The sequence below is a fragment of the Bos javanicus genome, chromosome 15, assembly GCF_032452875.1.
Source record: "Bos javanicus breed banteng chromosome 15, ARS-OSU_banteng_1.0, whole genome shotgun sequence".
Classification (NCBI taxonomy): Eukaryota; Metazoa; Chordata; class Mammalia; order Artiodactyla; family Bovidae; genus Bos; species Bos javanicus.
In genome coordinates this window covers 52,348,193-52,375,053 of record NC_083882.1, presented here as the reverse complement: position 1 = coordinate 52,375,053, position 26,861 = coordinate 52,348,193, and the positions used below count along the sequence as shown (strand labels likewise).

Sequence of the window (26,861 nt, the reverse complement as noted above, 5' to 3'; positions counted from 1 at the left end):
CAGGGGTCCTTGAGATGAAGCGGCAGCGCTTACTGACCAGCAGTGCAGGGACCAGCGCCACCTGGTGGCTGACTGATAACTAGCTTACCTGAGGCCAAGTGATTGGGTGGGGTCCGCTACAAGGGGTCTGGCTGAGGGTCAACAAGGCCAATTCCTGTTTCCACGAAGCCCCAGCCTTTATCAACTTAGTCACTTGGAAACGTGGCTGCCATTGCCTCCTGCCACCCTAGATCCCTGTTCCTTCCTGGGGTGACTGGCACAGTTGGACAGCTCAAAACTGGAATCAGGCCCTCCAGAAACCTAAAGTCCAGGTGTGAGGGCTGGAAGGTGGGAGACACCAGCGGTCACCGTAGAATGTGAACCAAGGAACCAGGAGTGAATGGGTTGGATTCAGAATGTTGCATAACCCTGATTGAGGCATTCAGTCTCTTTGGTCCTTAATTTCTCTAGCTGCTGTGACCTGATCTGAGGACTCGCAGACTACCCCTCTCGTTTCCTCACCTGACCTTTGCTGGGCTCCCATGAGTGACTCCACATGCACACATCAGAGTCCCAGCCCTGCAATCGTCTCTTCTCTCCAGGCCAGGCAGTTCCTACAAACACAATTAAGTGGAGGCAGCATGAGGGATGAAGAACCCAGGACAATTAATCATCAGGGAGTGACATTTGGTGAAAACTCAGGCGCTTTATTAAGCAGGAAGAGCCAGAGGCTGGGGGGTGGGGGTGGGAATGTGTGGTGAAGGCAGAGAGAAGCTCGTTCTCCCTACCACAGGCTACCCGGTCTCAGTTCCCACCCCTGCCCCCATCACACCAATGCCCTATGCCTCCTTGACATTCACATCAGTCCCCATTGGAGCCTCAGTCCCCTCCGGTCTTTAGGAAGACTCAAGTGTGCTGGTTAGCAGTATGGGCTCTGGTGCCAAATGCCTGGGTTCGAGTCCAGGCTCTACCTCTTGCTAGCTGTGGGACTTTGGACAAGTTACTTAACCTCTCAGCACACTAGTTTCTCCACCTGAAAAATGGAAAATACAATGGTATTTAATCTATGGGATCATTGGGAATTCATCTATGTAGGTTGACTGGACTTCGTGGGCACATCAGTTCAGTTCAGTTTAGTTGCTTAGTCATGTCCGACTCTTGGCAACCCCATGCAGTGCAGCATGCCAGGCCTTCCTGTCCATCACCAACCCCCAGAGTTTACTCAAACTCATGTCCATCGAGTTGGTGATGCCATCCAACCATCTCATCCTCTGTCGTCCCTTTCTCCTCCTGCCCTCAATCTTTCCCAGCATCAGGGTCTTTTCCAATGAGTCAGCTCTTCGCATCAGGTGGCCAAAGTATTGGAGTTTCAGCTTCAACATCAGTCCTTCCAATAAACACCCAGGACTGATCTCCTTTAGGATGGACTGGTTGGATCTCCTTGCAGTCCAAGGGACTCTCAAGAGTCTTCTCCAACACCATAGTTCAAAAGCATAAATTCTTCGGCGCTCAGCTTTCTTTATAGTCCAACTCTCACATCCATACATGACTACTGGAAAACCATAGCTTTGACTAGACAGACCTTTGTTGGCAAAGTAATGTCTCTGCTTTTTAATATGCACATGCTGCTGCTGCTGCTAAGTCGCTTCAGTCGTGTCGGATTCTGTGTGACCCCAGAGACAGCAGCCCACCAGGCTCCCGCATCCCTGGGATTCTCCAGGCAAGAACACTGGAGTGCCATTTCCTTCTCCAGTGCATGAAAGTGAAAAGTGAAAGTGAAGTTGCTCAGTCATGTCCAACTCTTATCGACCCCATGGACTGCAGCCTTCCAGGCTCCTCCATCCATGGGATTTTCCAGGCAAGAGTACTGGAGTGGGGTGCCATTGACTTCTCCAAATATGCACATGCTGCTAAGTCATTTCAGTCGTGTCCGGCTCTGTGCGACCCCATAGATGGCAGCCCACCAGGCTCCCCCGTCCCTGGGATTCTCCAGGCAAGAACACTGGAGTGGGTTGCCATTTCCTTCTCTAATGCATGAAAGTGAAAAGTGAAAGTGTCTGACCCTCATCGACCCCATGGACTGCAGCCTTCCAGGCTCCTCATCCATGGGATTTTCCAGGCAAGAGTACTGGAGTGGGGTGCCATTGCCTTCTCCGGAATATGCACATAGGGATGCGTAATTAACTTCTGGAGTCCCCCTCCTGTGCTTAGCACCAAAAGTTGCTCCAGATGATTTTCTGTAGATTCTGATGTTTCGATTTCTACTCTCCACCCCAGATCTCCCTGGAAAGCTCAGAGAGGTTAGGTCACTTGCCCCAAATCAAGTGGTAGCTATGGTAGGCTTTAACCGAGACAGCCTGGCTCTGAGCCCTGGCTTTTACTTGCTCTGTGGGATTTGTGCTGTACCCTTTCCCATATCTACCAGCAGGAGGCACCAGAGGCCAGACTGTAGCTGCTTGCTCCTCTGCATGGGGAGGGCAGAGTCAGGGTCTGAGACTCTGGTTTTTGTTTGTTTTTTTTTAATTGAAGGATAATTGCTTTACAGAATTTTGTTGTTTTCTGCCAGACCTCAATATGAATTAGCCATAGGTATACATATGTCCCCTCCCTCTTGAACCTCCTCCCCATCTCCCTCCCCACCCCACCCCTCTAGGTTGATACAGAGCCTCTGTTTGAGTTTCCTGAAACATACAACAAATTCCCATTGGCTCTCTGTTTTGCATACGGTAATGTTAGTTTCCGTGTTACTCTCTGCATACATCTCACCCTCCTCCCCTCTCCCCGTGCGCATAAGTCTGTCCTCTATGTCTGTTTCTCCATTGCTGCCCTGCAAATGAATTCTTCACTACCATCTTTCTAGATTCCATATATATGTGTTAGTATATAATATTTATCTTTCTCTTTCTGACTTACTTCACTCTGTATCATAGGCTCTACTTTCATCCACCACATTAGAACTGACTCAAATGTGTTCCTTTTTATGGCTGAGTAATATTCCATTGTGTATATGAACCACAACTTTTTTGTCCATTCATCTGTCAACGGACATCTAGGTTGCTTTCATGTTCTAGCTATTGTAAATAGTGCTGCAATGAACAGTGGGGTACATGTGTCTTTTCAGTTTTGGTTTCCTCAGGGTATATGCCCAGGAGTGGGATTGCTGGGTCATGTGGTGGTTTTGTTTGTGGTTTTTTAAGGAATCTCCATACCGTCTTCCATAGTGGCTGTATCAATTTACATTCCCACCAACAGTGCAGGAGGGTTCCCTTTTCTCCTGAGACTCTGATTTTTGCCTTCGTCATATCCACCGTGCAGCAGCTCAGCTTGTCCAGACTCTCACAGATGTGCAGGGTCCAGCCCGCTGTGTGTCCCCAGGCTGGGGCCTGTTCCTCTTTGATCCAGAGACTAAGTGTGCATGCTAAGTTGCTTCAGTAGTGTCCGATGCTTTGCAACCCTATGGACCATAGCCCTCCAGGCCCCTCTGTCCATGGGATTCTCCAGCCGAGAATACTGGAGTGGGTTGCAGGGCCTTCTCCATGGGATCTTCCCAACCCAGGGGTTGAACCCTCATCTCTTGTGTTCCCTGCTTGGCAGGCGAATTCTTTACCATTAGCACCACCTGGGAAGCCCAGAGACTGAGAGGTAGAATCGTATCCTCTTTTCAGAGAGGCTGTGATCTCCCGGAAGCGGCTGGGCTGCAATGGACTGGGCCCCTCAGACCTGCCTGGGAAGCCCTTGGCAAGGCTGGTGGCTCCACTGGCTCCTGACACCCAAGGTAAGGGCTGGGAGCTGGGCAGGGGCAGGGAGGGACTGTGGCCCCTGCTCCCCAGACCATACCTGTCTTCTATCCCTGTCTCCATCTCTCTGTCTCCTTCTTTCTCTTGCTCTGTGTTTCCAGCAAACCCATCATCTAATTCTCTCCCTATTGTGCTACTAACCTCTCTGAGCCTCAGTTTCCTGATCTGTAAAATGGGAACAACAGAACCTGCCTTGAGGGGGTGTTGCTTGTGCTGGTGGTTAGATGGGCTGAAGTTGTCACGCTCTCTGTCACTCTCTGTTTTTCTTTCTTTTCCTCTCCATGCCCCCTGTCCGCATGTCTCTCTGCTTCGTGTCTCAGTCTCTCTAGGTCTCTGTCCTCTGTCTCGAGGTGGAAAGTGCACAAGACTGGGAGTCAGGAGACCTGACTTGCTGTGTGATCTTGGGCAAGTCACTTCCCCTTTCTGGACCTCAGTTTCCCATCTGTAAAATAGGGGTGTTCAGCCTTAACCTGCCTCCCTCCATCCCAGGGTTGCTGGGAGGATCATGAGAAGGTTGCCAAGAGCGGGGGTTTCCTTCTACGCAGGGGTTGTTGCTGTGGTCATTTTTGTCACTGCCTCAGGACCCATCTCTCTGTCTCTCTGGGTCTCTGGGTCTCTCTGTGTCTCTGTCCCAGCCTCTCCCTGTCTGTGTCTTCGTCTCCCTCCCTGGGTCCTGGCTCAGTACCTCTGAGCCTCACTGGCCCCACGGGACCACCTCATTGCCCTCTCCCCCTCAGTGCTGGTCATACCGCTGGTGGACAAGGAGGCCGGGGCTGTGGCAGCTGTCATCTTGGTAAGAGCAGTTGTGGGTGGGATGGGGAAGAGAATAGGGGAGGAAGAAAGGGGGGGAGCACTGGACGGAGCTGGGGTGTGTGTGTGTGTGTGTGTGTGTGTGTGTGTGTGTGTGTTGAACAGCAAGTTGGGGTGGAGATGGGGGAAACGCAGGAGGTCTGGGAGGAGTCTGGGAGGAGCCCTCTGCCCTACCTTGAATGGGCAGGATGAAGCTGCCTGCTCATCAGCAACTTGTGGAGGGATGTGCGAGCCCCATCTGGACTCTTACCTAGTGGAGCCTTGACACAGCTCTGACCAAGACATCCTTCAAGACGGGTTGGGGGCAGTGTCCCAAGAGGCCATGCATGCAGCCAAGTGGGAAAGGACCGAGTGACACTGAGGAGGGATGTGCAGACACCACCGACCGGACTGAGAAATGTGGGAAAGCCAGTCAGAGATGGGGGTGACTGGAGCTGGGAGGCTTGAGGAGAGGAGGCCCCCGGAGCAGGGCTGCCTGGGAAGGCGTCCAGCCCCAGCCAGACCCACATCCGAGGCTGGGACAGATGCCAAGCAACAGGGCGGGCTTCCTGGGGCGGGTGACTGGAGGGGAGGGGGCCTCAGCTGGAAGGAGGGTCGCTGCTGGGTGGAGGGAGTTGAGCCGGCGGCACCCAGAGCCAGGGCCCCTCCTGCTCTCTGCTGCCCCCTCGCGGAGCTCCCCGCTTTCGGCTCCCCCTGTGGGGTTGGGTGAGCTTTGCGGGGTCCCGGCTCTGTGTTTCCTCCAATCTCTTAGGACTGGACACAGGTTTTGAGGGTCCGTGGGGAAGTGCACCCTCAAAATCTGTGTCCAGTCCTTAGAACCGAAGGGTTAGCGCCCTCAAATCGCCGTTATTCGGGATCGACTTCCGCGGAGGGGACCACCGCCTCGGTTAAGGGCGCGGACAGATAAATGAGCCGGTCTCGGAGCGCCCGCCGGGGGACTCCTCCCGAGCTCATTAAAACGAAATTAAAGGTTTCCGAGGCGCCTGACCTTTCCCGAGCTGCTGGCGGGGTAGGGCGATGGGCGCGGGGGGCGGCCACGGGGAGAGGAAGGAAGGGACACTTGGCTTGGTCTTCTCGGAGCCCCATCTGCCTGATGGAGGGGGAGGCGGCCCCCTTGGTTTCTCCCGCAAGCTGCTCCGCCACCCCCAGCTCCTGTTCCCGCAGGGAAAGGATCTGCCGTTGGCACCCAGCTCTCAGCGCCGCTTGCTTCCCTCCTCTGGTCCCCATCTGTCCCAGAGCTGGTCGCTTGGAGGAGGACCTGGGTTAGGCCCGCTGTGCAGAGGTGGGGCGTGGGAGGCGATGGCTTGGTCGCCCACCTCTGTTGAGGGAAAGGGGTCTGGGGTGCCAAGTTCCTAGAAGGACTTCCTGTGTCGGGGGATGTGAGGGCTGGGCTAGTAAGGAAGCAGCTCCTACAATGGCAAGATGCTTGGAAGGTTGTTGTCTTGTGGACGGGAAGAAGGATGATTGCTGTGAGCGCTGTTCACCGTGGCTCATGTCTGACCAGGAGTTCAGGCTTCAGCCTTCTCCTGGGGGTAGGAAAGGCTCTGTGTGTTGGCAACGGGGATTGGTCAGATCACTTAAATTTATGGCACCCAAGCAAAACTCTGCTCTGGGCCCTGCCTGCCCCAGGACAGGTGCTGAGGCAGAGAGAGGAGTCAGACTCATTCCTGCCTTCTAGAACCTCAGTCCCGGGGAAGGCAGGGCCACCCTCAGACCACTACTGGCCAAATGAAATAATGCTGGAAGGCCAAGGGGTGCCTCACAGTGGAGACTTTGGGACGTGGCAGGAGGGGGAACAGGCAGAGAAGAAGGGATAGGATATTCTAGGACCAGCATGAGCTGAGTCAGGGTGATGGAGTGTGGAGGGGAAGAGTGTGACACAGCAAGGCTGAGGAGTGGGGTGCGTGCTGGTGAGCAGGATGCTACCTGTGGCTGCCAGGAGTTCCTGACTGCTGTCTGCTCACCTCCTCAAACACCCTGGGCAGTGAGGAGCTCTTGAAAAGTATTAGGATTATTTGCAATCTTCCTCTCCTCCAAGCCTGGCCCTTCCTACTCAAGTGGAAATGTTCTTCTCCAGGACATCCCCTCCCCAGAGCATACAGGTCTGACACATCCTGTCTGGCTGATCCTGTCCGGCTGCTCCATGCCCCTCCCTGCCCTATGCTCCTGGGGCCACAGGATCTCACATCCTCTGAGAGACAGCATAGGCATCCCCAGACCTCGCCACTGCTGCCAGATCCCAAGGATTAAGGTTCTAGAGGGTAAAGGGAGTACCCAGGGCAGATCACTTGGGAGGGCTGACTCACCAGCTCCTCCCTTAACAAGCCCCATTCCCCTCTCTGGGTCTCTGCTCTTGTATTCATCATCCCTCCATCCATCCACTCACCCATCCATCAATTGAAGGCATATTTCTTGAGCACCGCCAGGCACTGTGCTATGCGAACATAGCAGCAGTGACCGAGACAGACCAGACGGGCCCTGCCTTCACAGATTACACAGTCTGGAGGGGTGAGGGCACCGGACATTAAACAAATGAGCAAAACAAAGAGAACTGCAAATGATGGCAAGTGACAGCAAGGAAACCTGGGAGCCCTGCAAGGAATATTGGGGCCTGATAGAGATGGGGTCAGCAGAGGGCTCTCTGAGGGACATGCCGTCCTGCGCAGAGCTCTGGGCTCCTGCAGCTCGAAGCTTGGGTGACTTGATTGCAGATTCTTTGCAGAGTCTTTGGCTCTGCTCTTCGATTCTGGGATAATAAGTCCCATTGAGGAGCAGGGAGCCTTTGGTCTCTGGCATTTGATGTGTGATTTGTGCCCACTCTTTCTCTGAGCTGTGCCAGCTGTACCAGTTCCTTACTTGGGAGAAGGGGTGTCCTTTAGCTCTGTTGAACTTGGTGAGGGGGTGGGCCTTTGCTGGGCTTTCAACCTTCTCTGCCGCCCCGGTCCCTACTCCTGAGAGCTCCCACTGGGTCGTAGACCTGCCCCCTAGTTAGCAAGAGTAGGTACAATTGTGCATTCTGTTGGTGGGCAAGGAGCCGTGTGTGTGTGTGTGTGTGTGTGTGTGTGTGCGCGTGCGTGTGTGTGTGCTGATTATGTTTGCTTATCGGGAGGGGGCAGGGATGGGCAGAAGCGTGTGCATGGCTCTCCAGTATGTGAACTCAAGTATCCTGTGTACAGGTGTGAATGCGCACGTGTGCATGGTAGTCACTGTGAGTGTGTGGATGTCTTTGCACTGTGTATGTGTGCAGGTATGCACATGCCTGATATCTCTATGGGACAGTGTGTGTGTGTGTGTGTGTGTGTGTGTGTTGGGGGGCACTGAGGGTCTCCATGAAAGTGTGCCCTGTGTTTGTGCACGTGGTGGCTGGGATGGGCGGAGGCAGCCCACGAGGCATGCAGGGAGGGGCAAGCCCAGCAGGTGGAGAGGACTCAATGATTCCTTCCTTCCCTCCAGCCCTCTGAGGCTCGTTCAACCTCCCAGCTCTGACCTGGGACCAGGCTATTTTGCCAACCCCACAGCCCTAGAGGGGTCCCAACCTTCCCTTTTTCTGAGAGATGAGTCCAGGTGGCAGGAACAAGAAGGATGTCCTCCCCCATCTACTAATAGTAAAATGCCAACATGTTTCTGTAAACCATATGCAAATGAGCCATGCTCCCAGCCCCTTTCAACAACCTGTCTTATGGGAATCATAGATGGAGCCTCATCTGGAGCCTAACCTTCCACACCATTGGTGGCCCAGGCCTCTTCCGGGTCTTCCTGCCTCGAGTATTGCTCTGTCCAGTTCTCCCTACCTCGTAGACCATGGTCTGCAGATGCTAAAGTCTGCCCTGAATCCCCAGTACAACCAAGTTAAAGTCCAATTCCTTAGCCTTGCTCTCCCCCTGTACCACGGACGGCCCCCCTGCCTGGGTCCTCAGCTCCTCATACCACCTACTACCCAGCAGCCTCCTGCCTGCAGCATCCTCTCTGGGCTCTGCTTGTCTTCCCAGACTTCAGTGCCAGTTTTGGAAGCTCCCCAGGTGCCCTCCCCCTCTGAGCTCCCACAGCCTTTAAGTTCCCACCCAGTCAGTCTGCCCTCTTCTTCCCCAGGTATGAAGTTCTATACCCCCCTCCATCATATCGCCCTCCTCCATCCCCCCCACCCCCCCAGCCAGTTTGTGAGCTTCCTGAGAACCTGCTGGTCTCCTCCTCTCCATCTGCTCCTGGCAGGGGACCTAGAACAGAGGCAGGCAGGCAGGGGCTGCTGAGTAGTGGGGGGGATGAAGGAGGGGACCCCAGTGCAAGCACTGTGGGAAGTCCCGCAGGTGGTGAGCAGCTCTGAGTAGGTGTCCGGAAGCTGGTGACGCAGGTGGGGAGCTTTGCTGTCAGGGCCTGCAGTGCAAACCACCGCCCCCACCATTTTCTTCACCAAGCACCCAAGCAGAGGTGGGAGAAGAGACTTCACAGAGGATGAAAGATGGGCGGAGGGGACTCCAGGTGGCTGACACAGAGAAGTTGGAGAGGGACAGGACAAGGGGTGGGGTGATGAAGATGGATCTGGAGAGGGGAAGATGTGGGCAGAGAAGGGGAGGGAATGGGCAGTGCTATCCCAACTTTGCCATTTTCTGCTCTGTGACCTTGGGCAAGTCACTCAACCTTTCTGGGCCTTCTGTCTGAAAGATGGAAGCTTGACTTACAGGCTGGTGAGAATCACATGCAAGGCAAAGTACCTTGTCACTCCATTCATTCATTCCTTCATTTATCCATCCATTTTCCTGAGTTCTTTAGGCACAACAGATGTATTGTACATGGTGGGCTTCTTCCCCTATCCCAGACTTAGGGTTGGCTCAAATCCCAACTCAGAAAGGATGGAGCTGGGAGGCTGAAGTTAATAATACTGATTCTATCATCAGGGCCTGAAAAGCTCCATAGACTGAGAGATGGAGAGGGGGTCCAAGGTCACCCCCTGTCCCTCACTATACACCTGGCTTGTGCTATAGATGGGACAGTGGCTGAAAAGTCAGAGATCAGAAAAGTTCCACTTCTTTGGATTAGCCCTTGAAAGCTTCCTGGAGGAGGGGATTTCCCAGCCATCTGCTTGGTCCGAGGATGGACTTATCATTGAGGCCACAGACTGGAGTGTGTATGTGTTGGTGGGGACAGGTGTGTGTCAGGCATAGGGAGGGCGCTCTGGTAGAGACAAGAGGCTAGGGGAGGTCACAGCTGGTTCCCCTCTCTCTCCCCTCCAGGTGCACTGTGGTCAGCTGAGTGACAATGAGGAGTGGAGCCTGCAAGCTGTGGAGAAGCATGTAAGTGAGGGTAGGGCTGGGGTAGGATAGGGGATGGGGGCTGCTGAAGACCCTCATCACAGCTGATGGGAAGATGATCTGGCCAGGGAGATGGACAGAGCTGGGTTCCAGGGTCGCACTTTTGGGCTGTGTGACCTTGAGCAAGTCACTTAAGCTCTCTGAGCCACAGTTTTACATCTGAGAATCAGGATAAGGATAGCACTGACCTACTTAGACTACTAGTGGTATTAGGCGAGTCAGATACTTTGCCACCTGACTCATTTGAAAAGACCCTGATACTGGGAACGATTGAAGGCAGGAGAAGGGGACGACAGAGGATCAGATAGTTGGATGGCATCACCGACTCAATGGACATGAGTTTGAGTAAACTCTGGGAGTTGGTGATGGACAGGGAGGCCTGGCATGATGTGGTTCATGGGGTTGGGGAGAGTCGAACACGACTGAGCGACTCAACTGAACGGAAGAAGGAATATCTACATAATGATACTGAGGCTCTTCCTTGAGATTATGATTTTGTGACTTTAACAAGAACTCAACGACAACGACTCCCCATGGGTTCTAGAGACAGAGCAATCTGACCCTGTTCTTGCCTTGGAAGAGTCTGGGGGCTAGGGGTGGAGACAAACCCAGTATTTATCTGATCATGGACCGAGGGACTCTCCGGGGAAAGAGGGAGCCCACTGGAGTGTGGGGGTGGAGGGCGATGGCACCGCAGGCAGAGGGAACAGCTCAAACCAAGGCTAGAGTCCCAAGGTGGCGAGGGCGATAAAGGTGGGGGGTGTGGCTTGCTGACCGCTCCGCCCGCCCCAGACCCTGGTGGCCCTGAAAAGGGTGCAGGCCTTGCAGCAGCGCGAGTCCAGCGTGGCCCCGGAAGCGACCCAGAATCCTCCGGAGGAGGCAGCGGGAGACCAGAAGGGTGGGGTCGCATACACAGACCAAGACCGAAAGATCCTGCAGCTTTGCGGTGAGGACCTGGCCGCTGCGGGGAGGGGCGGGGCGCGAACCTGTGAAGGCGGAGCCACGGGTGGGAAGGTCCGTGGGTGGGCGGGGCCTGCGGCTGGGGCGCGGCCGGGGGCTGGCTGGGACAGCAACTGAAGAAGAGATCCTGAACTGGGTGGGAGGTGGAATTGGAGGGTGCACGCCCTTGGGGGAAATCTGTGGGCCCTCTGTCTGACTCCTGCCCCGCCATCGCAGGGGAGCTCTACGACCTGGATGCATCTTCCCTGCAGCTCAAAGTCCTCCAATATGTGAGTCCCTGTGCCCCTACCACTGTGTTCCTCCCGGGACGGAAGTCCTCTTGAGCTTCCATCTCAGTACAGATTCAGATGTCCTCTCTTCTCCACTTACCTGCCAGCCTCAGAAAGGCAAAGGGTGGGGAGTGGGGATCTCCCAGATGCGAGGTCAGCCCCTCGCTGTGTCCCTCCCTCTCAGCTGCAACAGGAGACCCAGGCATCCCGCTGCTGCCTGCTGCTGGTATCCGAGGACAATCTCCAGCTCTCCTGCAAGGTGAGGGCCCAGAGCCACTGTGGGGCAGGGAGAGGGACCTGGGTCTCTGAGAGGAAAAACCTTGTCTGTCTTTTAACCAGCCCACGTCGTTCTGCCCATCAGGTCATTGGAGATAAAGTACTGGAGGAAGAGATCAGCTTTCCGGTGAGTCCTGTGTCTGTCCCCTGTGTTGGAGTCTGCAGAAGCAGTTAAAGTGGACCAGGTATTCCTGGGATCTGCCCATTGAGACTGGAATCTACTAGAATCTCTTGGAATCTGATGGAATTATCTGGACCTTCAGATCTACTTAGAAACGTTATGAGAGGTCACAACCTCTCATGATCAGGATCCCTTAAGAGAAATCACTCACAATCTACAGAAAGGTTTACTTGGGGCCAGGTCACTTCTGTTGAAGTATCTCTGGGCTTGGCTCTCTTAGAATCCATTAGGATCAGTGAGAATCCTTGGATTCTGCTTTTTTCTCTCCTAGTTAGGGAAGACCCTTAAGTCCTTCATAGGGGATTCTGGTCTAGAGCCTACTCCCCCCACCCCCCACCCCCACTCTTCAATGTTGACTCCATCCACGATTTGGACTGACTGAAGAGGTAGTTGAAACTTCCAGACTTGATGAGGGGAGAGGTCTCACATGGCCTGATCTTGGGAAGAGTTGGGCCCTGACTGGCTCTCCGTACTCCCTCAGTTGACCACAGGACGCCTGGGCCAAGTGGTGGAAGACAAGAAGTCTATCCAGCTGAAAGATCTCACCTCCGTAAGCCATGGCCTGGCTGGACCAGGGGAGGAGACAGGGGAGAGCCCTCTGCCCAGTCCCCAGGGCCAGGTTCTCTGGGCCTGGGCAACCTAGGAATAGGGGAGACAAGACCCGGGAACTTTCTCCTAGCCCACCCTGTGTCATAGCACTTCCCACCCTGCCTGAGCCCTTCAGACCCTCCTGTTGCAGAGTGTGGTGGAGGGCGTGGGAGGGAAGCATGTTCTTCCTTCCCTGCCCTGACTTGCCTCCCCTCTTGCTTCTCCTTTGCAGGAGGATGTGCAACAGCTGCAAAGCATGTTGGGCTGTGAGGTGCAGGCCATGCTCTGTGTCCCTGTCATCAGCCGGGCCACTGACCAGGTCGTGGCCTTGGCCTGTGCCTTCAACAAGCTCGGAGGAGACTTGTGAGTCTGGGTGAAGGGATGTGGGTCAGGAGATGGAGCTGAGAGGCTGGGCGGGACTTGACTCGGGTAACAGTGTAGGAAGGGTACTGGGCAGGGGGTGATATTCTAGCAGTGGTGGGTTGAATGGTTTGTCTGTGTAAGAGATTGAGATTATGAGAGCAATAGACCCTTATTGCTGCTCCACTGGACTTTGTAAAATCATGCTGAGGTCCAAACAAGTTCCCCTTCTCGTTTCTACTTCCTACAGTTTGGATTATCCATGTTTTGGTACTGGCCTTCCCCCGACTTGCCATCCCTGTATTAGCATTTCTGCTGGTAACTGATGGAGGAGCGATGTGCTCTGGGATGGGTGAACTCTCTGGGACCCCCAGAACATCACTGACATTGTGGACAGTGGCTCAAGGGAATAGGCATGAGGGTGGGGCTAAGCTGAGGCTCTTCAGAGGCATTGATAGGCAGCTGTAAGAATCATGTGAAACAGAAGGGTGGGCAGGACAAGAGTCAGGTACACAGGCTTAGTCAGGAAGTATGTCTCAAGAACTGAGGTCAGATTTGGGGTATGGAAGTGGTATCACAGATTTCATGTTCCTGCACCAACTCATTAATTGCTGCCTGAAGCATTGTATTAGTTTAGTGAGAAACAGTGCTGTGATTAGCCACATCTGTCCTGGGGGCACATTCAGGATGTGAATGCTGCCACACTTGGTCCAGCATGCCCAGCAGTAGGGAGTAGTGGGCAGGTGAGGGGTTGCATTCTGATTCCAGGATGCAGAGATGCTGGGGTCCAGCCCCGGCAGGATCCAGGGAATTCGAAGGGGAGACAGCTTCGGCAATCAGGATACGATAGAATTAAAGATATAAAAAGTGGTTAAATAAGGATAGCTCAGTGAGAAAATTCAGTGGAGAAAAGAGGCTGAATAACTTGGTTTACGTGGAAAGCCAATAAAATTCCAAGACAAGGAATTTGCATCACCTACGTAGGCTGCAGGCGTCCTCCCATTCTCCCGAAGGAGAGGAGACACTAAGGCCTCCCTGGTCAGATCTTAGAAGCCCAGGCAAAATTAGTAGGCTTGACGAGCCTCCACGCTCCAGATGGGAATTCAGCCAGAAAGTGAGAGAAAGAACGACATGGGGAGACCAAAGCTTTGGTGAACAAGGCCCGCACTTTATTTTCCAAAGTAGTTTTTATACCTTAAGTTGTGCATAGAGGATAATGGGGGAAGGGGTAGAGTCAGCAGTAAGCCAGGCTTTCTTCCTGCAAACTTATCATATGCAAAAGTTTAGGTGATTTACGTCATCTTCTGGCCAGGAGGACTGTTAACATTTTATGATCCTTTCTTCAGAAAACTTATTTTTCTCTAAAGGTGATTATTCTAAAGTCAGGCGCCACCCTCCAAAAGCATTAGATAAAGTTGCATTCCAACAGGGCAAAGGTGTGGTGGGCTATAACAAGAAAAGAATTAACTCAAGGGTCCAAGGTTATAAACATTAAAGCTACTACTTACATTCCTATACACCAATTATATTAATCAGTACACTCCCAGGGACACAGTAGGTAAGGGATATGGAAACTTAGCAGAAACATTGGCCCAACAAGTGAAAAACCTTTCACCAATACAATTTCTAATCAATCTTTTAACTCCTCAAAGGAATCTGTATTTAGACATTTTGAACATCTCATGCCTCTCACAGTTGGGAGGCTGTGAACAATCACATGTGGCTGGAAGAACCTGTTCAGGCAGGCTAGAGGACCTCCAAAGGAGTTTGTGGGTTGAAACACTTGTCACACACAGGAACTTTATTAACTGGAGCTGTAAGTTAACTCTTATTTCAGAGAGAGGTGGTGGGGGACAGCCCCCTGTAAAGTCAGAGGTGTAGGTGAGAGCACAAAGCAGTAAAGTAGGCAGACTCTGGTTTTGGGGGTAGATGCTCTAGAATTTCCAGGGGGACTCCTGAGGCTCAATCCCGCCTTTGCGTATGCCAAGCCTCCTTCCTCATGACCTTTGCCACGGGTGGAGTTCCTTACTCTGGCTCCTGGCACAGAGAGATGCTGACAAGATGCTTGGCCCCTGGGGCCCAAATTGGCAAGCTGGGTTTGAGGCCTCAGAGCTCTTGCAGGAAGTGGAGACTGGAGATGTTGGGACTAGAGAGGGGTCAGAAGCCCAAGGATAGTGTCTGCAGGGGTGGAGCAGAGATCTGGGAGTCAGGTCTGAGTAGCAGGACCTGCCAGCCTGGAGGCCTGGGGAAATGAAGACAGGAACAAGGCAGGACTAATTGAGGCAGGGAGGATGGGGGTCTGTGTCATGGGGAATGGTGAGCATCCTGGTGTGGGAGTATTTGTGCCACTCAGTGAGCACACATTGAATACCTAGTGTGTCTGACCCTGTGCTGGCTGGATGGCCTTGGGTAGGCCTTTTGGGAGGGAGAGTGCAGAGTGGGAAGTCCAGCAAGGGTTGTGGCCTCTGGCTGCCAGCCTGGGTTCTGAGATGGTCCTGGACCTGGAGGAGAGGAAATAGAAGGGAAATGAGATGGGAACTGGGTGACAGCCTTGAGGCTCAGGGCAGAGACAAGGTCATCTCTAGGTTCCACATCTTTCAGGGAGTAAGTGCTGAATAATTGCATGAGCCAAGGTGGTGCTCAGCTCAGAGCAGGCACTGTAGAGAAGCATCCTGGAAGCCTGAGAACATCCCTTCATCTGGGAGTGCGATGAGGCTGGTGGCAGAGGAAGAGGTACATTTAAGACTTTAGCAGACACTTTGCAAACGTCTCCCCTGTACCAGGCTCTGCATTGGATAGGGGGTGATACAGTCAGAGTTCAAGACTGGCTTCAAGACTTGATGTTTATTTTTAGGGCACAGAGCGGGGACGGTGGGAAAGGTATTCTAGGCAGAGCGAACAGTGTGAGAAAAAGCATGAAGGTATGAAATAGCCTGAGGTTTTCTCAGAATGATGAGCATCTTACTGTGGCTGAGGCTGAGACGCCCATAGAATAGGGGAGAGAGGTGGGTGGGACCAAATGAAGGGGCCTGAAATGGAGTGGGAAGGAAGGTGGGGAGACAGACACAGCACCGTGGGGATTGGGGTCTAGACCCGAATCACTGGATGGCAAGCATGAGTGGGGGATACCCCAGCAGAGAGGAGTGCTGCAGGTAGCCCCCAAATGGGGAGGGGTCTTGGCAGGGAAATCTGGGGCTGAGAAATGGTCAGAGTCTCTGAGGAATAGTCCATCTCCCTGTGATCCCCATCCAGAGAGGCTTACCCACGTCCACAGCCCAGGTCCCGCCCCAGCCCAAGTCCCACAAAGCTCCCTGGTGATAAATCATTGGGTGGCCAGATTGAATGACCTCCTCAGGACTTCAGGCCCATCTTGTCTGATGCCCTCCAGCTCCATGAATATGATATGGGCACTGCCCTGCCCACAACCACCTCAGGACTTGTGGAGGCACCAAATCGGGGCCTGCAGGTTCCAGGGAATGGAGGACAGTGTAGGAGCTGGATGAGACAGGACAGTGCCACCGCCCCTCCCTGAGGTTGGGGAGAGGGGCAGGAGAACACATTGCCTGCGGTTGGGCGAGTCTCCAGTCTGAGGGGAAAGACTCAGCCTCAGTCTGGGTAAATCTGAAGTCAGAGGAGGGAGACTTTGAGAAGTTTCTGGCTTTGAGAAGCAATAGTCTGAGGAGGAAAACACATTTGGGGCAGAGGAGGATTAGAGCCCACTCCCTAGAAGACCCCCAACTCTGAGGCGGAAGTTGGCCTAAGCCACCTGGGTGGTGAGCGGCCCCAGCAGAGGAGGGTGAGGTGAGTTGGTGGGTTTCTGGGTGGGCTTTCTGGAGGGACGGAGGTGAGGCGGAGTGGGGAGAGCAGTCTGTGGTCTGTCCCTCTGCGGCGACCCCCACCACCCGACCCTGGCAGGTTCACAGACCAGGACGAGCACGTGATCCAGCACTGCTTCCACTACACCAGCACAGTGCTCACCAGCACCCTGGCCTTCCAGAAGGAGCAGAAGCTCAAGTGTGAGTGCCAGGTGCGTGGCCTGCCTTGACTGCTCTCGGGGGCCAATTCCCCCAGCTCTCAGCCCCAGAGAGTCATCCACAAGGGAAAAGCCCATGGGTTTTGGGGCCAGTGGTGGGGAGACTACCTAGGCCCCTGGAAGTCTCTTAAAGAGGAGAACTGGAGCTCTTCAGGATGGCACCTCTGGCTGCAGGCCCAGTATGCGATCGCCCTCTAGTGTTCGGATTGGGCATCACAACAACATCTGGATGGCTAGAGTCCAAGGGGACCGTATGCGGGACGCTCAGGTTTCCTGCTCACCCTCCCTGTGACTAGAACTCCCACTCCTTCCCTTAGAGCCAAATGATACAATTAGACTCTCTCAGTCTCCGGCTTGTCCCGCGAGCCCTAGGGAAAGAATGAGAAGACCCTCAGGCTGACGGAGGCAGGGGGCTGGAGAGGGTGAACCCCTGCAACCTGATTCCCTGTGATCTCCTTTTTCTCCATTCCAGGCTCTTCTCCAAGTGGCGAAGAACCTCTTCACTCATCTGGGTGAGTGCACTGCCCTCCTCCATGCCTGGCTATGGGGTGGGAGTCGGGGGACTGGTGTTTCGAGGAGGGGAGGCAGGCAGGCTTGTCAGCACTCCAGCCTGGTCTCACCACAGTCCCCCATGCTTCTCCCTCCCGCAGATGACGTCTCCGTGCTGCTCCAGGAGATCATCACAGAGGCCAGGAACCTCAGCAATGCTGAGATGTGAGTGAATCCACCCAGGAGTAGGGAGAGAGAGAGAGAGAGACCCTGGCCCTCAGTCATCACCTCTCTTTTCCTCCCCTCTTTTTTCCCCCCTCTGTTGTCATCATAATTTATTTGGCTTGCACAGCATAGGGGATCTTAGTTCCCCGAGCAGGGACTGAACCCACGCTCCCTACATTGGAAGCATGTTGTCTTAACCACTGAACCACCAGGGACGTCCCCTCCATTGCCTTCCTGTGGGATCCATGTCTTGCGTGATTTTTTATTTCATGCTTGTGTCCCTCACTAGATTGTAACATCCGATGACAGCAGGCACGCTGCTTGCTTTGCAGGCCGTGGGTCCTCAGCTCTTAATACAGTGTCTGACTGAGCGACTTCACTTTCACTTTTCACTTTCATGCATTGGAGAAGGAAATGGCAACCCACTCCAGTGTTTTTGCCTGGAGAATCCCAGGGACGAGGGAGCCTGGTGGGCTGTCATCTATGGGGTCACAGAGTCGGACATGACTGAAGTGACTTAGCAGCAGCAGCAGCTGGTACATGGTAGGTGCTAGCAAAAAAAAAAAAAAAAATTATCCATCTTAACTAATGTCTGGAGTCGGCTAGCCCTGAGGAGAGTCTCACCATAGGTCACTCCCTCCCGGCCTCAGAAATCTACGCTTCACCTCAAGTCCTGAGATTTGAGGGGTGGTCACAGAGGGGTGTCAGGGCCCTGTGGACCAATGCCATCTCTCCACAGCTGCTCTGTGTTCCTGCTGGATCAGAACGAGCTGGTGGCCAAGGTGTTCGATGGGGGTGTGGTGGAAGATGAGGTGAGGCAGGGCTGTGTGGGGGGAGGGTGTGGCCGTGGTCCTGGGGGCCAGGAATCCTCGGGGGAGCAGGCCCTACGTTTGATCGTCCGCTCTGTGACCGGCCACTAACCCTTCTCTCAACTCCATTCCTGCCCCGGCAGAGCTATGAGATACGCATTCCCGCTGACCAGGGCATCGCGGGTCATGTGGCGACCACCGGCCAGATCCTAAACATCCCAGATGCTTACGCACATCCGCTTTTCTACCGAGGCGTGGACGACAGCACCGGCTTCCGGACGCGCAACATCCTCTGCTTCCCCATCAAGAACGAGAACCAGGGTGCGGGTTGTGGTGGCTCCGGAAGAGGGCCGGGGCGGGGCCTGAAAGGATGGGGCGGAGCCGAGCAGAAGGTCCGCAAGCCGTCTCTACCACCCTAGCATCCCCGGGCCGAAGGGATGGGGTTTCCCAAGCCTGTGATGTCCCTTGAGGATACCCTGGGAGGACAGATCATCAGACACGTCCACTGGCTCACCTTAGCTCCTCTTTGGTCCCCAGAGGTCATCGGTGTGGCCGAGCTGGTGAACAAGATCAATGGACCATGGTTCAGCAAGTTTGATGAAGACCTGGCTACAGCCTTCTCCATCTACTGTGGCATCAGCATTGCCCATGTGAGCGGGACAGGGGCAGGCCCATGCAGGACCCTCTGTTCTCCTCTCCACAATGGCCCTCCTTGCTGTCCAGATGGGTTTGCACCCGCCCCTGGGGCTCAGAGCTCTGCTGCTGGGTTGCTGTGCAGTCTTCAGTACCTACTGGTCACTTCTGGCCTCAGTTTCCCATCAGAAAATTGGGGATACTATTTCCAATCCTGTCCAGTTAGCCTCCTAGGACTATGTTTTATTTCCCCCTTTTCCGAAAGCAACCTCAACCTGAGCCCCTGTTTAGCTTCTTGTGGGGATTGTTGGGTCTCATTGTCCATAACTGGCAGCTCTGACCCGGGAATCTGACCCCTAGATCCTTAACGCTATCCCCCCTCCTTGCTTCTTTTTCTCCATTAGGGGCCTCAGGCTCCATCACTGAAGCTGGGGCAGACTCAGGAGAGCATGCAAAGTGCTAGATCAAGTGCTAAGAGGCCCTGGGGAGGAGGAGTGAGGGCAGGTCTGGATGAAAGTTGGAGAGGGCTCCTTACTCTGGGCTGGACCTTGAAGGCTCAGACTAGGCCCAGCATGGGACAGGAGTTGGGGGAGGTTCTATCTGATCCCTTTGTCCTGGTCCTGGGTATTTCACAGCCACCTTGCTTGAGCCCTGTCTTTCCCTCTCTCCCCCACAAGTCCCTCCTATACAAGAAAGTGAATGAGGCGCAGTATCGCAGCCACCTTGCCAATGAGATGATGATGTACCACATGAAGGTGAGCCCTGCACAGAGCTTCTACCCTCCTTCTCAGGCCCCCAGGGTCCCCTGTAGTCCCCCTGTTTCTCCCCTAGCTCCATGAATCCTCTGGTGCCCAGGATCAGGCTGGGCTTTCAGATCACCCTCTCTTGAAGATAAGAGCAGTGCCTGGGCTTTTGCTCTCCTGTTCTCCTTCGGGGCAGCCTCTCTGCAAAGCAATTTCTGGTTCAGCCCCAAAGCTGGCAGCAAGACTCAGCCCAGCGGAGAGCATGGTTCACACCGGTGTTCCCCATGTCCAGGGATAATTCCCATCCTGGGAACTGCTGACAGCTGGGAAGCCCACTCAGGGTCCTCCTGCAGCTCCCTTATGTACAGTGGTCCTGCAGTCCTAGGCAGTCCCATCCCCAGACCCTGTGCAGGACAAGCTGTCTGGAACTTTAGTTCAGAGTATGTGATGGTCATTGTTCATTTGAACATTTCGTCTCCTCTGTGTCCAAACCAAATGGCCCCAGACTTTGTGGCTGGGGTCAAAACTGTAGCAGGAAGGATTGGCTCTGGGATGGTCCTCCCCAAAGAAGGAATCTTTGAGTTATTGTCTGTGGAAGGCCGCCATGGTGTCAAGAAAGGCATGGTGTCAACAAAGGCAGAGAACACCCTTTGACAAGGAGAGGCGGTTACAGATGAGGGTGGGCCCAGGCAAGGAGGCGCAGTAGGTTGGCTGCAGGATGGCGAGGGGAGCATGGTGTTCTCCTGCCCAGTGACAACCCATGGAAGACCCAACTGGGGTGCATTCTAGTGGGAGGTCCCTGCCACTGTGGGCATTTGAGGTTGAAGATGTTGGATGGGGTGGAGGCTGTCTTCTGATGCCCTGGCTGGTCCCCTCCAGGTCTCTGATGACGAGTACACCAAACTTCTCCACGACGGGATCCAGCCTGTGGCTGCCATCGACTCCAACTTTGCCAGTTTCACATACACTCCTCGCTCTCTGCCTGAGGATGACACTTCCATGGTGAGCTGGCTCACCCTGCCTGACTGTGGAGGACGGACAGCCAGAGATGGAAGTTAGATGTGCATAGGAAATTCCTGGCAGGACCGAGTCATCAAGAGATGGAGGGGGCATGTGGTCTGCCAGCGTGGGCCACAGGGCCTGCCAAGGGGCTGGACTGCAATCAACGATGGCCTCAGGATTGGCATCTCCATCCCTGTTTTTCTAAGACTTTGTGGGAACTTGGTTCCAAGAGTTCTTAGATCTCCTGTTTCTAAGTTCATGGCTCCAAGAATGCTTGGCTGTACCATTTTTTGGTTCTCAAGTTTAAAAGTTCTAAGACTCCAACATTTTGGAGGCTTCAAGAAGGGCCAAGGTAAGGGGAGTGGGGTGCATCTTGAAACTGACAGTCTCTCTGATCCCTCCTTCTGCTCTGTCCAGGCCATCCTGAGCATGCTGCAGGACATGAATTTCATCAATAACTACAAAATTGACTGCCCGACACTGGCCCGGTGTGTACGCCCAGCCCTCCGCTCCGTGTGCCAGCAGCCCCGTCTCTGCCTCCCTTTGCCCTCTGCTCTCACATCCATTGCTCCCTGTGCTCTGGGAAGGACCTCTGAGGATGTCTAGGGGAGGCCCAGACTTGTAATGGTGGGAGGATCCACCAGTGAGAGGCAATTCACAGAACCTTGAGAAAAGGGAGGGAATGGGGCAGGACAGAGCCTGGAGGGCTTGCTGGAGGAGGAGAGCCTGAGGCCCATGTGCTGCCCTCTCCCCACCCCCAGGTTCTGTTTGATGGTGAAGAAGGGCTACCGGGATCCCCCCTACCACAACTGGATGCACGCCTTTTCTGTCTCCCACTTCTGCTACCTGCTCTACAAGAACCTGGAGCTCACCAACTACCTCGAGTGAGTGGCTGCCCCTGTGCCCATCTGGCAGCTGCTGGGGTCCCCTTCCTGGAGACAGAACTGCACCTCCTGTGCGGCAGACTTTCCAGCATTGCCTCACAGGATCCTCTTAACAGCCCAGTGTGAAAGGTACAAGGCCTTTTTCCAAGATGGGGACGCAGGTTCCTGAGCCCCTGTGCAGGTGGTTCCCGGACATGTGTGGTCAAGAGCTCAATCACTGACCACGGAGCAGTTTCCCTTCTTATAGCCATCTCCTCCAGCTGGCCCTCCTGTGGAAGAGGGAGCTGTGGCTCACCTCCGTGTCCTCTGTCTCCTCCCAACCAGGGACATGGAGATCTTTGCCTTGTTTATTTCCTGCATGTGTCACGACCTGGACCACAGAGGCACAAACAACTCCTTCCAGGTGGCCTCGGTGAGACCCTGCCCTCCTCACAGTGGGCACCCTCCCCGGGGTGTCTGGGAGCCTCACCCCTCCAGCCTGAGGGGTGGTGGGAGCTCATGAGACCAGGAGCCGGTTGAGAGACAGGAGGAGGCTCTCCCAGGCTATGGGAGACGCAGGAGTGCTGAGGGGGTGGGAGGAGCTGGGCTGTTCTGTGCCTAATATGCCTCTGGATGTCAGGAGTGATGGAGTTTTCTTTGGTTTTTCCAGAAATCTGTGCTGGCCGCGCTCTACAGTTCGGAAGGCTCTGTCATGGAGGTACCACCATTCTGCCCAGTATCCCCATCCCCATTGTCCCTTTAAGGCCAATGACTTATTAACATGAAGCTAGACTGTGGCCCGGCTCCTCCCCATGCCAAGCCCTGCTTTCCACCCAGACTGGGAGAGCTGCAGCACCCCCAGGGCATGTCTGACTCTTGTTCCCGATGAGCTTGGAAGGGTACCCATGTGGCTGGGGGTGCCAGTCAGGCTGCAGGTTCTGCCCGAGCCCAGGTTTGCCCAGGGAGGCCTTGTAGTTAGCCTGTTTCTCTTTGCATGTCTAAGGACACCCTGTGAAACCCCCTCTGCTCCCAGCTTGGCATGGGCTCCTTGTCCCGTCATGCTCAGTTTTGCCTGAGACTGATTTGTGTCTGCCCACCCCCAATGGAGCTCCTGGAGGCAGAAACAAAATTGGAGACATCTCTGAGTTCCCTGCATCTGGCACAGGGCTTGGCATGAGTGGAAACCAAACTTTCAAGGTTGCCTTGCCCCACTCTGCCCCCAACAACACCCCTCTGGAACTGCTCCTGCTTGCACGCCCCCAGAGACAAGGGACTCGCTTCCTCCTGGGAGGCCTGGTGGCAGCCTGTCTCCTGCCCTCCACGCCCTGGGCTGAGTCGGCTCCTCCTCTGAGTGACAGCCCTTCAGCGTCAGAAGACAGGGGTCTTGCCCTCGCCTCATCACTGCCCTTCCCTGTCAGCATACAAATGTTTCCTGCATGAATTAGTGTCGAAGACTCCAAGGGATCATTTCAGATTCATTCCAGCTTGAGAGGCCCTCAGAGCTCACCTTATCGTGTCCGTCCGACTGACAGCTGAGGAATCTGAGGCTCAGACATGGCCAGGGACTTGCCCAGGGTCATATGGAGGGTCGAAACAGAGCACAGAAAGGGAACTGGCCCCCAGCCCTCGACTCCCCAGTTCTGCCTGCTCTGCTCAGTTTGGGGGCCAGGGCTAGGCTGGCTTGCTTCCTCCCTTGGGGTCAGTGAGGAGGAGCACCCCCACCCCAGCTGGGCCCCTACCACGCCTCTCCCCACAGAGGCACCACTTCGCTCAGGCCATTGCCATCCTCAACACCCACGGCTGCAACATCTTTGACCACTTCTCCCGGAAGGTGATGGGGCTGGGGGTGGGGGGCAGGGAGTGGGAGCTGGGAGCTGGCCTGATGTGGGAGAGGTAGACCCGAGGGGTGGAGGTTCCTGAGGTTTAGGGGAGTAGGGGATGGGGTGTCTGGGCCTTGACCCTGTACCCCCACCCCCACCCAGGATTATCAGCGCATGTTGGACCTGATGCGGGACATCATCTTGGCCACAGATCTGGCCCACCACCTCCGCATCTTCAAGGACCTCCAAAAGATGGCCGAAGGTGCCTGCCTCTAGCCTGGGTCTCTAGATCAGGGAAGGACCACCAAGAGGGGAACTCGCCTGGAGGGCACCCCCAGGGTTCAGACCCATCCCTTCCAATATCAGCCCACCAGGCAGACCCAGCTCTGCATCCCTGGCTCCCATCCAGGGTGCTGAATTCCCTGTGCCACTTTGGGATGGGCCCTGGGGCCTTGCTCTCAGGGACCCAGGATGCTGGGTCCCTCTCCTTGACCCTGTTCTCTCCCCGACAGTGGGCTATGATCGAACCAACAAGCAGCACCACAGCCTCCTTCTCTGCCTCCTTATGACCTCCTGTGACCTCTCCGACCAGACCAAGGGCTGGAAGACCACGAGGAAGATCGCGGTAAGTGCCACTCCTTGGGAAGGCGCAGGCTGTACACCCTGCCTGGCTGTGTGTGGCTCCTGCAGCCTGCACGCCCTCCCAGTGCTGAGCTCAGCCTGTGGGGAAGACAGAAACCCAGACCACCTCAGGTGACAGTGGAGAGATTGAGGGAGGGGAATGGACTCACCGGGGGGGTCACCCAGCAAATCAGTGAGTGGCTGGTGGAAGACGGGCCAGAACCCAGCCACTGTCCTCCTCCCAGGCCAGGGATGGTGAGGACGGGTCCTGAGGTCCCAGTGCCGCAGTTTGCCCCCTTGGGAATGGGCTATGGAGGAGCGTGGGCGGGTGGATCACACTCATAGGAAGTAATGAGAGTGTTGACCTTTCAGGAGCTGATCTACAAAGAGTTCTTCTCCCAGGGAGATTTGGTATGTGGGGTGCGACCTCAGGGTGCCCAGGTTAGGGGAGGGTTCCTAGCCTGGGCCCAGGAGGGGCTGGGTTAGCCTGATCCAGATGTTTCTGGAGCATGGAGAGGGCCAGACAGGCCTGACGACTTGATGCCTGCAGGAGAAGGCCATGGGCAACAGGCCGATGGAGATGATGGACCGTGAGAAGGCCTACATCCCCGAGCTGCAGATCAGCTTCATGGAGCACATCGCAATGCCCATATACAAGTGAGTGAGCTCAGCGGCCTGCTGGGGACACTGCCCAGGGATGGTATGGGAGTGGGACGGGGCTGGCTGTGGCCATCACAGCAGACACAAGCGCTGCGCTGGCCTGGCCCTGCTCCACCTCATCCTCTCCTTGTCTCCGAGCACAGCCGTCTCTTGCTTTGCCCCTAAATGTACCGTTTGCTTTATCCTTGGTCCCTTATGGAAAGAGATGCTCAAGCTCTCCTTGAGCTTCCAATCTTATGCCTCATGCTCTTGTGGAAGTTCTACCTGTGGTCCAGCCCTGATATTTCTTGCTGCTCCCAGTCTGCCTTCTGACCTCTAAACCTGCCCCTATCCACCCCCAGGCTGCTGCAAGACCTGTTCCCCAAGGCGGCCGAGTTGTACGAACGCGTGGCCTCTAATCGTGAGCACTGGACCAAGGTGTCACACAAGTTCACCATCCGAGGCCTCCCGAGCAACAACTCGTTGGACTTCCTGGACGAGGAGTATGAGGTGCCTGACCTGGATGGCGCTAGGGCTCCCATCAATGGCTGTTGCAGCCTTGATGCTGAGTGAGTCCCTCCTGGGACCCCTCCCTGCCCAGGCCTCCTCCCACAAGCCTCCACGGGCCTGGCCGCACACCCTGGGACCAGAGCCAAGGGTCCTGGATTCTAGGCCAGGACTTCCCATGTGACCCGGGCGAGGTCTGACCTTCCCGGGCCTCAGCTTTCTTGTCTGTATAATGGAAGACTTCAGCCTCACTGAGACTTTGTCACTTGTCCTCTGAGAGCACAGGGGTAACCAATGAGCAGTGGACCCTGCTCTGCACCTCTGACCGCACCTTGGCAAGTCCCCACCCTCCAGGCCACTCCTTCTCTGAGGCAGCCGGATGGTTTCTTCTGGGCCCCATTCCTGCCCTACCAGACCTGTGCCCTTTCCTGTGGGGGCACCCTCACTGGCTCCCAGGATCCTCAGGCAAGAACATGAGACATCTGAGTGGGCAAAGGGTGGGTCTTAGAGACAGTTATCAGCCTGGCTAGAGGACTAGAAGTAGCCATGGGACCACCTGTGGCCCAGAGGACTGCCTTTGTACTTATGGTGAGGACCGGGACCTGGGGATATAAGGGTCCCAGGAGGACGCTGCCAGGGGGCCAGTGCAGTGCTCTGGGGAGAGGGGGCTCAGGAAGAGAGGAGGATAAGAACAGTGAGAAGGAAGGATCCCTGGGTTGGGAGGCAGGCCCAGCATGGGTCAGCCATGCTTCCTCCTGGCTGTGTGATGCTGGGCAAGTCCCTTCCCCTCTCTGCGAAACAGTAGGGTGAGACAATCCATTCTCTAAGACCCCTTTTAGATCCAAGTCCCCATAGTTCTGTGGAGTCCCAGGAGAGGCCACCGAGGGTCCCTGGCCCCCTTGGGCACAGAGCTGACACTGAGTCCCTCAGTGGCCCCCTGAGTATACCCCCTTAGCCGGAGCCCCTTCCCCATTCCTACAGCCAGAGGGGGACCTGGCCTCAGCCTGGCAGGGCCTCTCTCCTCTTCAAGGCCATATCCACCTGTGCCCCGGGGCTTGGGAGACCCCGTAGGGCAGGAGCTCTGGGGTCATCCTGGCCACTGGCTTCTCCTTTCTCTGTTTTGTTCTGTATGTGTTGTGGGGTGGGGGGAGGGGGGCCACCTGCCTTACCTATTCTGAGTTGCCTTTAGAGAGATGCGTTTTTTCTAGGACTCTGTGCAACTGTTGTATATGGTTCCGTGGGCTGACCGCTTTGTACATGAGAATAAATCTATTTCTTTCTACCAACCCTCCGCCACGGGGCTGTCTGCAGGCTTTGTGTATGAGGTTGTTGGTGGTGGGGAAACAGCATCAGGGAAGGCAAATGCCTTTAAGAACTCCCAGGCTACTGGAACTCCCATCCCTGCTGCCTAGCCCCTCTTCTGTGGGAGTCCTGGATCTGTCGGGCTACCCCCAGACCAGTCCTGTGCCAGATTCTGGGTACTGAGGTGGAGATGGCAGATGCAGAGGCCTGAGCATGAGGCAGTTGTTTGTGGACTGGAAATGGAGAAATGAGAGACTGAAGCAATCAAGGAGGCTGCCTGCAGGAGGTGACCTGGCGCTCCTTCTAGACCCTCTGTCTGCTGGTCTACCTTAGTCATGCATGCCCTTACAGACAAGGCCTGAGCCTCTGAACCCTCTCCTAGCCACAGGGATACCTGTCTGTGTCCCTGTAAATCCAGCCAAAGGGGTAGCCCTGAGTCTGACTGTGTATCAAATACAGCCCTGGGTTGTCTGTGGGGTTGATTTCCCTGCTCTCCTGGCTGTGAGGTTTGCTTCTGCACAGACAGAGGGGCAGACTCCAGAATGGTGACCAGGAGGAAGTTCTGATTGGCAGTCTCCAGACCCCACGCCCACCTTGCCTGGAGCCCTCCCAACTTCTCTCCCTCTTCATTTCTCCCAGATGAGTAAAG

The 26,861-nt window shown here is 55.1% G+C and overlaps 1 protein-coding gene across 5 annotated transcripts in view; it reads left to right on the top strand.

The window, feature by feature from the left end:
* The window catches only part of PDE2A (phosphodiesterase 2A), a 96,825-nt gene extending 70,629 nt beyond the window's left edge, over positions 1-26,196 (top strand). For all 5 annotated transcript variants that reach the window (XM_061380750.1, XM_061380751.1, XM_061380753.1 and 2 more), the window contains 27 exons: positions 3,645-3,754; positions 4,514-4,569; positions 9,815-9,874; positions 10,685-10,838; positions 11,069-11,121; positions 11,306-11,380; positions 11,483-11,524; positions 12,060-12,128; positions 12,399-12,529; positions 16,442-16,553; positions 17,032-17,071; positions 17,210-17,273; positions 18,013-18,085; positions 18,226-18,403; positions 18,620-18,732; positions 19,393-19,470; positions 20,338-20,460; positions 20,878-20,948; positions 21,222-21,344; positions 21,669-21,756; positions 21,994-22,041; positions 23,080-23,154; positions 23,306-23,405; positions 23,656-23,768; positions 24,137-24,175; positions 24,315-24,421; positions 24,766-26,196. In XM_061380750.1, coding sequence (XP_061236734.1) covers positions 3,645-3,754; positions 4,514-4,569; positions 9,815-9,874; positions 10,685-10,838; positions 11,069-11,121; positions 11,306-11,380; positions 11,483-11,524; positions 12,060-12,128; positions 12,399-12,529; positions 16,442-16,553; positions 17,032-17,071; positions 17,210-17,273; positions 18,013-18,085; positions 18,226-18,403; positions 18,620-18,732; positions 19,393-19,470; positions 20,338-20,460; positions 20,878-20,948; positions 21,222-21,344; positions 21,669-21,756; positions 21,994-22,041; positions 23,080-23,154; positions 23,306-23,405; positions 23,656-23,768; positions 24,137-24,175; positions 24,315-24,421; positions 24,766-24,976 — 2,506 coding nt within the window. In that variant the 3' untranslated portion in view covers positions 24,977-26,196. The remainder of the gene's footprint in view (positions 1-3,644; positions 3,755-4,513; positions 4,570-9,814; positions 9,875-10,684; positions 10,839-11,068; positions 11,122-11,305; positions 11,381-11,482; positions 11,525-12,059; positions 12,129-12,398; positions 12,530-16,441; positions 16,554-17,031; positions 17,072-17,209; positions 17,274-18,012; positions 18,086-18,225; positions 18,404-18,619; positions 18,733-19,392; positions 19,471-20,337; positions 20,461-20,877; positions 20,949-21,221; positions 21,345-21,668; positions 21,757-21,993; positions 22,042-23,079; positions 23,155-23,305; positions 23,406-23,655; positions 23,769-24,136; positions 24,176-24,314; positions 24,422-24,765) is intronic.
* Positions 26,197-26,861: the final 665 nt, after the last annotated feature.